The 11228-nt window shown below is 47.2% G+C and overlaps 1 protein-coding gene across 1 annotated transcript; it reads left to right on the top strand.

Moving 5' to 3' along the window:
• Nucleotides 1-437: 437 nt before the first annotated feature.
• On the top strand, nt 438-8119 carry PPP1R15B (protein phosphatase 1 regulatory subunit 15B). Its single transcript, XM_027816454.2, has 2 exons — nt 438-2182; nt 5102-8119. The coding sequence occupies exons 1-2, from the start codon at nt 641-643 to the stop codon at nt 5312-5314; spliced, it is 1755 nt and encodes a 584-aa protein (XP_027672255.2). The 5' UTR covers nt 438-640; the 3' UTR covers nt 5315-8119.
• The last annotated feature ends 3109 nt before the right edge of the window (nt 8120-11228 follow it).

The following is an 11228-nucleotide window of genomic DNA, read 5'->3' as shown; positions in this document are numbered from 1 at the left end:
ATCTGCCCCCACCTCTACCTGCACATCTTCTTACATCTCAGCCTGCACATCTGTCCCCACCTCTACCTGCACATCTTCTTGCATCTCTGCCTGCACATCTACCTGCGCCTGTGCCCACACATCTTCTTGCATCTCGGCCTGCACATCTGCCCGCATCTTTACTTGCACATCTGCCTGCACCTCTGCCTGCCCCCGGACCCGGGCGTCCCCCCGGACGTGGCTGCCCCCCCGCTGTTTCCCCTCGCCGCCAGAGGGGGCGCTGCCGCGCGGCGCCCTCCGGCTGATGCAATCCCCACGCGGAAGGAGGGGCGGTGCCTCCGCCCCGCCGGCGGCCGCCCGGGGGGCGTGGCTTCCCTGACGCCGCGCCGCTGGCCAATGGGGGCCGGCGACGCGCGGTGACGGGGCGGGGGCGGGCGGGCGCCTGCGCGTTGGGCCGGCGCCGGCCGCGGGCGGGTTGAGGCGCTGCGCTGGGCCCCGCGCCGCCATTTTGTGCCGCCGCCCGCAGCAGGATGGAGCCGAGTACCCGAGAGCAGCCGCCCGCCGTCCGCCGCCCCGCAGCCCCTGGACGGAGCGCCGCTCCGCAGGCCCGACCGCACCGCTGGGAGCGCTGAAGAGTCTCCTCTGCCCCTCGCCGGCGCTCATGGAGCCGAGCGGCCGAGATCGCGCCGGCCCCGGCCTGGGGCGGGCCTGGCTAGGCTTGGCCGCGGCCTGGCCTAAGCTGGCCGGGCCCAGCGCGGCCCCTGCCGGCGGCTCGCCCCAGGCGAGCCCGCCCTTCTCCTGGCTGCGGCTGATGTCGCAGCTCCTCTCCCCGCTGCCCGCGTTGCTGCAGCGGCTGCTGCCCGGCCCCACGCTGAGCAGTGCCCTCTGCCCCGCCAGCGGGCAGCCGCCCAAGGGCCCGCTGCTGCTGCTGCCCGAGCCGGCCGCCTCGCTGGACTGGCCCGAGGAGACGCTGCCGTGGGCGGAGGAGCCCCTGGAGAAGGGGCGAGAGCGGGAGAAGGAGGCCCCACCGGGCCTCTGGGGAGCCGGGCTGGTGCGGAGCAGCCTGGTGTCCTTCCCCGGCCCGCGTGTGGACTTGTACGTGCTGGGCCCGGAGCAGGGCCAGGCCGGCTGCTCCGGCAAGAGCCACCTGCCCCAGCCCCTGCGGGCCGAGGTCCCCGCCGCCGCCTGGCGAGGCTGCCCCGCCCGGGCCGCCCTGCCGGAGGCCGAGTTCCTCCGCAGCAAGCGCTTGGCCTTTCTCCAGCGGTGGCACTTGGCCGTGCCGGACCCGGACCACGGCTACCACAGCCTGGAGGAGGAGCAGCAGCACAAGGGCGCTTGTCAGGAAGAGGTAGGGGGGCAGCGGGAGCAGCGGTGCCATGCCGGGGAGCTGAAGCGGCCCGAGGAGCCGAGCGACGCGGGGAGACAGCCCGGAGGTGGTCGCTTGGAGCAGGAGGGGTTGAGGGGTTCAGCTGAGGAAGCGGCACCTGTGGGGGAAGCCTCAGCTGAGGAGGATGAGGAGGACTCCGAAATAGAGCCAAACCTGCCGGTTTCAGCCAGACCTGCCTGTGCGAATAAATTAATAGACTATATCATGGGGGGAGTTTCCAGTGGGGAGGACAGCGCAGATGACGAGGAAGACTGGGATGATGATGATGACGATGGGTTTGACAGTGAAGGGCTCCCCTCAGATTCGGAGGCCGGTAGCCAGGACGGGGAAAGGCTCCATCTCTGGAATTCCTTTTACAGTTTGGATCCGTACAACCCTCAGAACTTCACAGCCACCATTCAGACATCTTCCAGTGAGCCAGGAAAAGATATGTCAGATGTGGAAGAGGTGGAGGAGGAGGAGGAGGAGGAAGATTCTTCATGGGCAGAGGAGTCCTCAGGGTCTCCTCACCCTAGTTCTGAAGAGGAGGACGAATGGGACTGTAGCAGTGTGGATGAGGCAGAAAACTTGAAACTTTGGAATTCGTTCTGTACCTCAGATGATCCGTATAATCCTTTAAATTTCAAGGCAGCCTTTCAAACAGCGGAGAAGAAAGGGACACCTGGTTTAAAAGGAGCAGAGAGGCCGACTTTGGTCACTTCTGAACGTAGTCACTTAACTGTTTGTCGGGTGCAGTTGGAAAAACGTAATTGTGGGGTCACTGTGCAGCATGGCATTCTTTCTGGTGGGAAATGTAGAAATACCAAGCGGAAAAAGGTATATACTTTTGTTTATGGTTTTGTGTTTTGGGGATGCTAAAAAAAACCAACAAAACCCAACAACCAACAAACCCACATTGTGCTAGGTAGTATGTGAGTGGATGAGGTCACTTGTGCCAGGATTCCGGCCAGATCATGCCCGCGTGAGCTTCTGGTCTAATTATTTATGTGTGCCTCATCCTTTACACGTGATGGTAGAGTTTGTGATTCAGATAATGGGCAGATAATGTCTTTAAATTTCTTTTCTAGACTTGAAGTTAAATTTTCCGTTTAAGATGTAGTTTTCATTCTGTATTTGTGTTGTAAGGCAGTTTTCGTCATGGGAGAAACATGAGAACTGTGGTGTAAGTTTTTCCTTTGGAAAGTACGGGTTTCTGTTATGAATAATGTTGATGATGTATTTTAGGGACTTGTCATGCATGTAGTGTGATCGAGACCTCAAGCATTGTGAACGTTAGGACTTGGGACAAGCCTGCTTGGGTTATAAATGTCTTCTCTTGTAGAAAGAGCTCTTCTGTTGTGGGTTAAGACATGCTGCAGTAAGCCACTGAAGTTTCAATACGAAGTGCAGTAATAATCCCACTTCCATTTAAGAGACTACTGTAATTCAGCAGTCGTTTATAAAAAGGATGTAATCTGGAACTGGGCTTTTGAGCACAAACTGGAAGTGTAATGTGTTTACGAGGAGTTTGTGCATTAAAAAATTTCTGGTATGTGCTAGGATTCAGGTAAATAGTAATAATAAATTTGTCTTCGTAAGTGTTGTGATGCTACGAGATGGCTTTTCAGGCGTGATGTCTGAGACTTGCCTGACACTGCCGACCTTTGTAGGAGCAATAAATAGCTTGTGATACAAAGTCCCAGGGTGATACACTAGTGTAACAAGTTATCAAAATAGAAAGCTTGTATAACTGCTTGCTTTAGTGTTCTTACAGGGAGGAGATGTGTTTGCGCCTTTAACTGAGAGCCTGGCTTGGAGGTAAATTCATACCTGTGTTAGGGCAGGTGGCGTTTACAAAAGTTAACGGTTCACACAGGACAAACTGTTGCGTTTTAATCTAAGTGGAAAATGCTCAGACTGTTCCTCCAAGAGGTCCTTTGTAACTGACACCACCTGTCTGAAATGCTGCGAGGTAACACTGCTGCAACTAAAATCTTGTTGAGGATCAGGGGTGTAGAGTTAATGGTAGTAATTTTTTGACTAATGTGTTGTTTGATTCTGTGTAATCTCTTGACATGGTGAAAGAACGATGATCTAGGTGCAATATTTAGCATGACGTTACAGATTCCAGTAATTGTGCCCGAGGGTACCGTAGACTGATGTAAAAAGGATGCAAGGTAGGAAATCGCAGAGGGATAGGCTGATGTAACAGCTCTGTGTGCTGGGAAACAGATACTTAATTATGCCTGTGTGCAAACAGCAGAGATTGCTGAGCAGTGACTGAGGTGTCCCCAGAAAATCTAAAAGTTAAGGCTATTTCCTATCGGGCATCCTGCAATCAAATAGCAGCTATATTCATATTTGAAAAGTCATAAAACCTGGGAGTGTTTTGTTTCACTTAGGAGTTGGCAGTGTGTTGACACTGTGCGAGGACACGTGGGGTCTGGTGTCCTTGCTTTCGCAGGTAACTCAGCAGTAATTTGGGATCACTGCACTAGAATTCGATGACTTCTGGAAGTTGCTTACAGTCTCTTGTGGCTCTGTATCCTCAGCTGCTGATTATTCCTGTAGGTCCTCTCTTTTGTAACTGTGGTTTTTGAGAAGGTTAGAAGATGACTCTACCACAAAAAACAGTCTCACTCTACACTCCTCATGGTGTTAGCGTGAACTGGGCATGAAAGTAGGACTCTGTATTAATAAAATGTAGGAATGTCCCCACCTTTTTTCCTGACCTTCCAGAAGCAGTTGTCCTGCAGCGACTCAGTGGAGTAATCTGTAACAATAGTTTGCCTTGTCTTCGAGAATTAGTCCTGGGGTGAGAGTTGATGGATGCTGACAGCTAGTTAGTTTGTTCTTCAGTTTTGTGCCTCTTGTAGAGCTAAATGAGAAGCAATACGTAGTTCAGTAGAAGCCTGAAATAGTCTGGCTTGTGCCTGTCACTTGATAACAGAAGAACTTAAACAGTTACTATAGTAATAGTCTAAATACTGTCAAGTTTAGATCCTGAGCCTATAAGGTTTCTTTGTTAAAGTAGCTTAATGGGTCTTGAAAATAGCAAAGAGTGAAAGTTTTTGTGTGTATTCTAGAGCGTCAGGACTTCATTTCCTTGCATGAACTTAAACACACTGGAATTTGATACCAGCTCTAAGTACACGGGTTTGTTCCAGTCACGTCATGATGAGTGTCACTTCCTTACATGTAGCATAGTGATTTCTTTGCCTGGTGCTGAAGGAGGAGCTGGCTCACGTGGTTGCTTACTCTACAGGACAACAACTCTGCCTTTTTTTTATTATGTAAGCTTCAGTAATCAGATTTGGGCCGACAGCATATTTCTAGCCTTGAGTGTTCTGACATGTCCTACTGAGGAACCTGCTTGAACTGTATCTCTCTATTAAGTTCATAACCCAGTACTGAGGTCAGGGAGGGGCTGGTGTTATTTCACAGGGAACGTTGTGTGATCTGCCCTCAGCCTAAAGAGGCCTCTTGGGCTGCAGTTTAGAAACTAGTAGTTTGAGCTCTGCTCTTGGTAGAGGGGGAGGTCAACACCTGGTTGTTTTTAAAGCTGGGAGTTGAAATGTACTCTGGCCTAGGTGGTGCAGAGACGTAGCGTGGACTGATAGCATATCTGAGACTTCTTGCTATTAGGCATTTAATAAGTTGTGATGAAAAATAAATAATAGTACGTGCAAATAAATACTAAGCTCCTTTCGCTTGAGTGCTTGGCTAATGCTTTAGTAAATGTCTTGTCTTTTCCAGGTAACCTTCCTTGAGAAAGTTACGGAGTATTACGTAAGCAGCGAAGAGGATCGTAAAGGACCCTGGGAAGAGATTGCACGAGATGGATGCAGGTTCCAGAAACGTATTCAAGAAACAGAAGAAGCCATAGGATACTGCTTCACCACAGAACATAGACAAAGAGTATTTAATAGACTCCAAGAAACCTACTACAAGAGGGTTGATCTCTTCTAGCACCTTAAAAGATCTGGTAGTTGTTTGACCCTAAGCACTCATGAAAATGTTCAAAACATGAGGTGGCAGCTGCACGCGCTATTTTGAAATGGGGGGAGAAGTGGGATTTTAGCACTTTTTTCCCCAGTTCAATATTCAGCCATCAAATATACCTGTGTCCCCCATTTTGATATCCTGACAAAATCTTTTGAGTATCATCAAGAGTAAGGGTAGTATAATTGCATTCCTTTTAAGTAACACTTGAGAAACAGACTGCTTTAGGTTAAATCCATTCCAAAAATGCCTTGTCTGCCATATGTTGAGAAGTGGTGACTATTAAGTTGGATTTTTGCACTTTGAAAAAACAAAACCTATTTTGAAGGAAATATTTATGAGGCTCAGAACCTAGTTACTGCAGTTTTGATTTAAAGTTTCTAGGGGGATGTGCTGTTTTCTTGTGGTTATCCATTTTCTCTAACTTGTACAAAAGTCTCAAATTTTGTTAGCTAGTAACTCTGCTGTGCAAAGCAGATAATTTATTGGTTTAAGATCCCAGTTTTGCATGTAATCTAGTGTTTGAGTGTTTATGTAATGCTTTGATGTCTTAATATTTCAGTCTAGCACACTGGGGGATTCAGAGGAACTCTGGTACACTACAGACCCTTTGGTTTGTCTTTATTTAAATAGTACCTTTACCCAGTACTGGTCCAAAGGGTGTTGGCTGCATGTGCACCAAACCTCTTTGCTTTCAGAGCAGTGAAAAAGGCCTCATCCTGATAAATAATTAAAGCTTCAAGGTATGTGTTGAGGCTATGGCTGATAGTTTGAATTTAGGTAGCCGTGCACAGGGAACTACCCCGTAGTTCTTCAGTTAACCTTGGGGTAACTTTGCCAGAATTGATTCTGCTTTGTGAAGATGAATTGAAGTGGAGGCTTCTTCATCTTTCTTGTATCTAATATGCTCGTTCTGATACTGGTAAGGGGAATTATCTTTGGCTGATGGAAATCTAAGGCTACAAATCGCTGTGTTCTTTACCAAAAGCCAGTATTAATATCGCTCTGCGTCTGCGCTTTTGTTCCTCTGGTACCAAAACAACATTTCACATTTGGGGTCTGAAAGTTGAGGTCCTCAGTGGGAGGAAAACACTCCTTATTTATGTTCCTAACTTAAAATGTTCTGTTTCAGTCAAAATAAAAAAGCAGCACCGCTGGGATATGTGTTCGGACCTGAAGGCTGTTGTGTGGCTGTTACGCAAGCAGGCATGAGATTTCATGCAATGGAATAAATAGCAACCGTCAAAGAATTCATATTTGTTTGCACAAAGTTGTGTCAATAAATGATTTGCTACTAGGTTCGTTCAGCTGACTAGAATTGTTTCCCTTTTGTAAGGGAGAAACCTAAAACCACTTCAGATTTGCCATCTCATTAATGATTACAGTTTTTAATTTGAAAGAAAATTATACATGAAGAGGAATGCTCCACAGCGCTTTGCTGCATTTTCTGCTTTATTGTGCCATTTTTTTTGGCCATCTGTTAATTCTGCCTCAAATTTCAGAGGGTTTGGGTTTATAGTTTATTCTTATTGCCTGAAGTATGTTCTTTGAATTTAAAAATTGCCTTTCTCTGCTCCCAAGTTAGAAGTGTTACAATTACGAAATTCAGAGGGTTAACTGGACTACAGGTGAGTTGTCCTGTAAACTTAAAATACAGCTGAAAGTCAAGCAGCCTTGCAGACTGGCTACTTGAAAGCAATGCAGCAATATTATTTTTCATCCCCATGGCATTAGAAAAAACAAAGGGGGGGGGGGGATTTTCCTTTCCTACAAAAGAGAATTTTAGTTGCGAAATTGTAATTCTAATCGTGCCCTCAGATCCTGTGAAATAACTCTGAATTTTTAAGAGTTTGTTTTCCTGTGTCATATTTGACAACAGGTGTTCTGCTTTTTAGTTCAGGAAAAAGCATGTGGGATGATAAATGTAGAACAAAAATAGAAAATCTGCTGATTTGTGGTCCAGGTGTGACTGGTAATTAAAAACTGCTGTTCATTGCTCTTAGTAAAATATACTATAGTAATTTTTCTGTGATTCTCCTGGTTTCTTTGATCTTGGAGAACGTGGTGCTTCAGTTCCTCTGGACAACTCACTTGATTTACTGGTGCTTGTAAGTGGTAGCGATCGGTGCTTCAGAGTGGTGTCAGTTAACACCTGCAAATACTGCTCCACTGTGTGCAGAGGCTTGGAAAAGGCTATAGCTGGAAATGAACAGAATGGACAAATTGGATATAAACTAGATTAAAACCGGCTACTCACAAAGTGCTTTAATATTTGAGAAATTATTCTTTTCCAGCCTGCAGTGTAGCAAGCGCTCAGCTCTTAACACTGCTGATTCTCACCGAGACGTACCTGCTTGGGTAAGCTTTTTCCACTCTTCAAACCTCACGTTTTCAAAGCATCCAGTGTAAGGGGATAGGTAACACTAAATTCATCACCATAAACTTCATCTTAAAAGCAAGCTAAGCTTGGTTGTCACCATTTTCCCTGTAACATATCTTAAAATGGTCATGCAGGATGTGTACATGTGTTGAGTGCTTTGAGTGAGACAGTAAAAAATAATACTTGTTGAACTTTAAATCAAAACTGTACCTATCAGATTTTATTTTTGTATAATTTAGAGGAAGTTAGAAAACCTGCGACATTGGCTTTATACAGATTTTAATTGATTTGTGTCAAGTTTGTTGGGGTTTTATATCTAAAGTTCTATTTCTGTACATAATAAAACTATTCAGAACTAATCTGTAAATTGTAATAAAGATATTTGCAAGATAGTGCCAAATTGTTTTTCTCTGAAGGAACTTAGAAGGGACGTTGGGTAACTGCAAGAGCACGATTTGTGTACGTACGTGTGGCTTTACAAGAATATTAAATATTTTTTTATCACCTTTAGTGTTTTGGAGGAGGTTATAGCAATTTAGAAGCAGGCACTCTCCCCTGTGAATTTCCTTCCAAACCAGTAAATGTGTGATGGTAAGGGTTCCTTGTACTGGTGAAGCTTTTAAGCTAAAATACAAAGTGTGCAAATGCAATTAGTTGTATTCTAACGAGGTTTTGGTGCGAGCAGGCATGTTAAGGTTTTGGTGCCAGTATTGAGCTCTGGTTTTAGTTTGCTCGTTGGTTAGCATAACTTTAAATATGAATACTGCATGGGTTTGAAGGGTTTTTTTTATGGGGTTTTTTGGAGTATTTTCAGGTTTTGCTCTGAAACAAATTTGAGGTGTCACCTGTGAGTAGAAGTGGCTCGAGGGTGCCAAACATCTGATCTTCCTTCAGCTGGAAAAGAGCCAGAACACTTCCCTGTGTTTTGCCACGTGGCGTTGGCCTACAAGGCGGTGTAGTATTTGTTCCCTTGTTTACATTTTAATGAACTGGAGTAAAATGTTTGGTAAGGAGCTCAGGATACAGCAAGAGGTGGCATTGCCCAGTTAACACTTCATCCTGCGCAATGTTATCCAGCGTAATTATTTTTAATGAAGGTTATTTTTTTGTTGTGTTGTGTAAAGCTGCGTCTGTCAGTCCATGGGGTGGGGTTTTTTTTTTGGCTAGAGAATTATGGCACGGACTTCCAGAAGCGTGAAGCTAGAAATCCTCGCAGGAACTGGGTGTTTTGCGGATGTTGTGCCCCTGCCTGGGGCTGCTTCGGGTGGTGGCTCTTGGCTGAGGAGGAGGAGGAGGAGGCTGGAAGTGTTGTGCTGCTGCTGGCAGCAACGAGAAGTCAGCTTTACGTATCGGAGTGACAGGATACAGGTGCCCGCAGTGGTTTGCAGGCACAAATCAGCTTTTCCAGGGTTTTCCGAGGGGCACACTGTGGGGAAGGAGGCTGGCCTGGGTGGGTGTGAGTCACGATTTCGGTCTCCACCAAAACCCTGCTGACCAGTTTCCTCCGGAGCAGCGATACTGGTGATGAGCAAGCATTACCAGTAGCTCTGCTCCCTGTGTGACATGGTCATGGCTCAGGAATCTCTGGAATGAGTTCAAGGGCCACGGGTTGGTCACTCTTCTACAGCAACGTTCTAGGGGGAGAACTTTCAAGTTACTCATTGTTTAGTTGATGCCTTAAGGAAGAGTGTTGCTTGGAGCTCGGGGCTGGAATGGCACTGTGTACTGTTTGCTCCTGTCTTGCAGCACAAGCTGCATTTCATCCTGTGCTTGCGCCTTGTCTGGGCATCTCTACAACACCATTGTGCAGTGTTTGTTTCTCTAAGAGTAGCATGGGTAGAAAACTGCTGGATGAGACAAGGAAAAACATTGTCTGAACTTCCTGCAGTACCCTGTTGAGAACACTGAACAAAGATGAACATAGTGAACATTATAATTATGGTGGCTTTTTAAAGTGTTTTTGTTTTTTAAGTCATATTTACCTGTTCTGCTGGCTCTAAAATCTGCCTTAAAAATGAACATTGTAATTTCCTCTTGATTCAGTGAGCTAGCTTAAAGAAATATAGTTAGTGTGCTAAATGAAAGCTTCTGTGTGTTTGGCAGTGTATCCAGATGCCATCTGGAATGTAGAAATCCTGCTGGGATTTCTTTATTCTATCAGCACCGAGGTCTGCAGTTGGAATTCAGTTGACAATTTATCTGTGTTAGAGTAGAATTGTTCTTGCTCTGGTAGCTGCATCTTCTCCACGGGACTTAAGAACTTGTTTGTCAGCAAAGCACAAGGGGAGTAAATAAGCTGCTATTTTTGTAGTCACTGCTCACGGTGCCCACTAAAATGCCGTTTGCAAATTAATAGTGCCGCGGAGCTGGTTTGGTCCCACAAAAGCAAGTTTCTTCTGAAACTGGCAGGCAGGAGAAGGCGGCAACGCTGAATCACGAGGTGATTGCAATTCCGGGGAGACTCCGCTGCTTTCCAGCTGCGTGGCCTTGGCCCCACGGGCTGTAGCTCGGATATAATCCAAGGTCCGTTTCGGTGGGAGGGGGGAAATGAAGTCTTGTAAAAGCTGTCCATTAGTCTTGAGGGTATAAAGTATTAGAGGCCATTAGTAGCAGGCATCCATCTGCCCCTCCTGCTAATGCTCACGATAAGACTGTTAGCAATAAAAATACAGGCTGCTTTGCAGCCGCCCCAGCTGTATGAGCACATTGGCTATTCATTGCTTGCCTGTCGTGTTTTCAGGATGGTATGCGGCATTTTGCTAGCCGCATGAGCTGTCTTGTCCGTTATTCCTCTTGCAATCACTACCTGCGTTGCTTCCTGCAATAAAAAATAATAATCCAATAAAACCCCTGCCTGTAGAACCGCACAGTTTGGGTTATCCAGCTCCGGTGGGCTGGACTCAAAGCTTTGAAGCGGCTGTGGGGAAAGGTCTTTCTCAGCACAGTTCCCCCCCGTTCCAGGGACAAGCCTGGTTTGCACTAGCCCAGCAGCTCGTGCAACAAAGCCGCTGAAGATAAATTCCTGCTATGTTCGTCGCAGGTGCAGCCTGGGCAGCGCTGGGTGGTACCGTCTCAGGCTGCATCTAAACGCCTGTCTTGGGGGAAGCTAGCTATGTACAGAGCAGGGAAAGGTCCTGCTTGGAAAATGGGGCCTCGCTGCTGAAGGTTTGGGTAATGGAAGCAGCGTGTTCAGCATCGCTCCGGAGCCGCCGTTCCTGCCCCAGCGCTGCCTGCCAGCCCAGCGGGAGCTGCTCCTCGCCCCGTGGGAAACGCCAGGAGACGGGGCACCTCGTCAGAAATGGAAAATACCTACCGAGTGCAGCCCTTTGCATGCAAAGAGCAACCTTTGGCTGCGAGCGGTTGGGATACAGTCCCAGGTCTCTTGCAGGGACTTTGTGCAGAGAAGAAAGACCCAGCAGGGACGTTTGGACTCAGCACCTTTCCCCCTTCCCTTCTCACGCACCCTGCTTCTTGTTTTCGGCTTGCTGTTTCAGGTTGCTG

Source organism: Falco cherrug, chromosome 16 (genome assembly GCF_023634085.1).
Source record: "Falco cherrug isolate bFalChe1 chromosome 16, bFalChe1.pri, whole genome shotgun sequence".
Taxonomy (NCBI): Eukaryota; Metazoa; Chordata; class Aves; order Falconiformes; family Falconidae; genus Falco; species Falco cherrug.
The sequence above is the reverse complement of the archived record's forward strand: the minus strand, read 5'-3'. Positions and strand labels throughout refer to the sequence as shown.

Coding starts and splice junctions, on each gene's coding strand:
- PPP1R15B (XM_027816454.2), top strand. CDS start 641: ATGGAGCCGAGCGGCCGAGATCGCGCCGGCCCCGGCCTGGGGCGGGCC. Junction 2,183..5,101: donor GAAATACCAAGCGGAAAAAG/GTATATACTTTT, acceptor TGTCTTTTCCAG/GTAACCTTCCTTGAGAAAGT.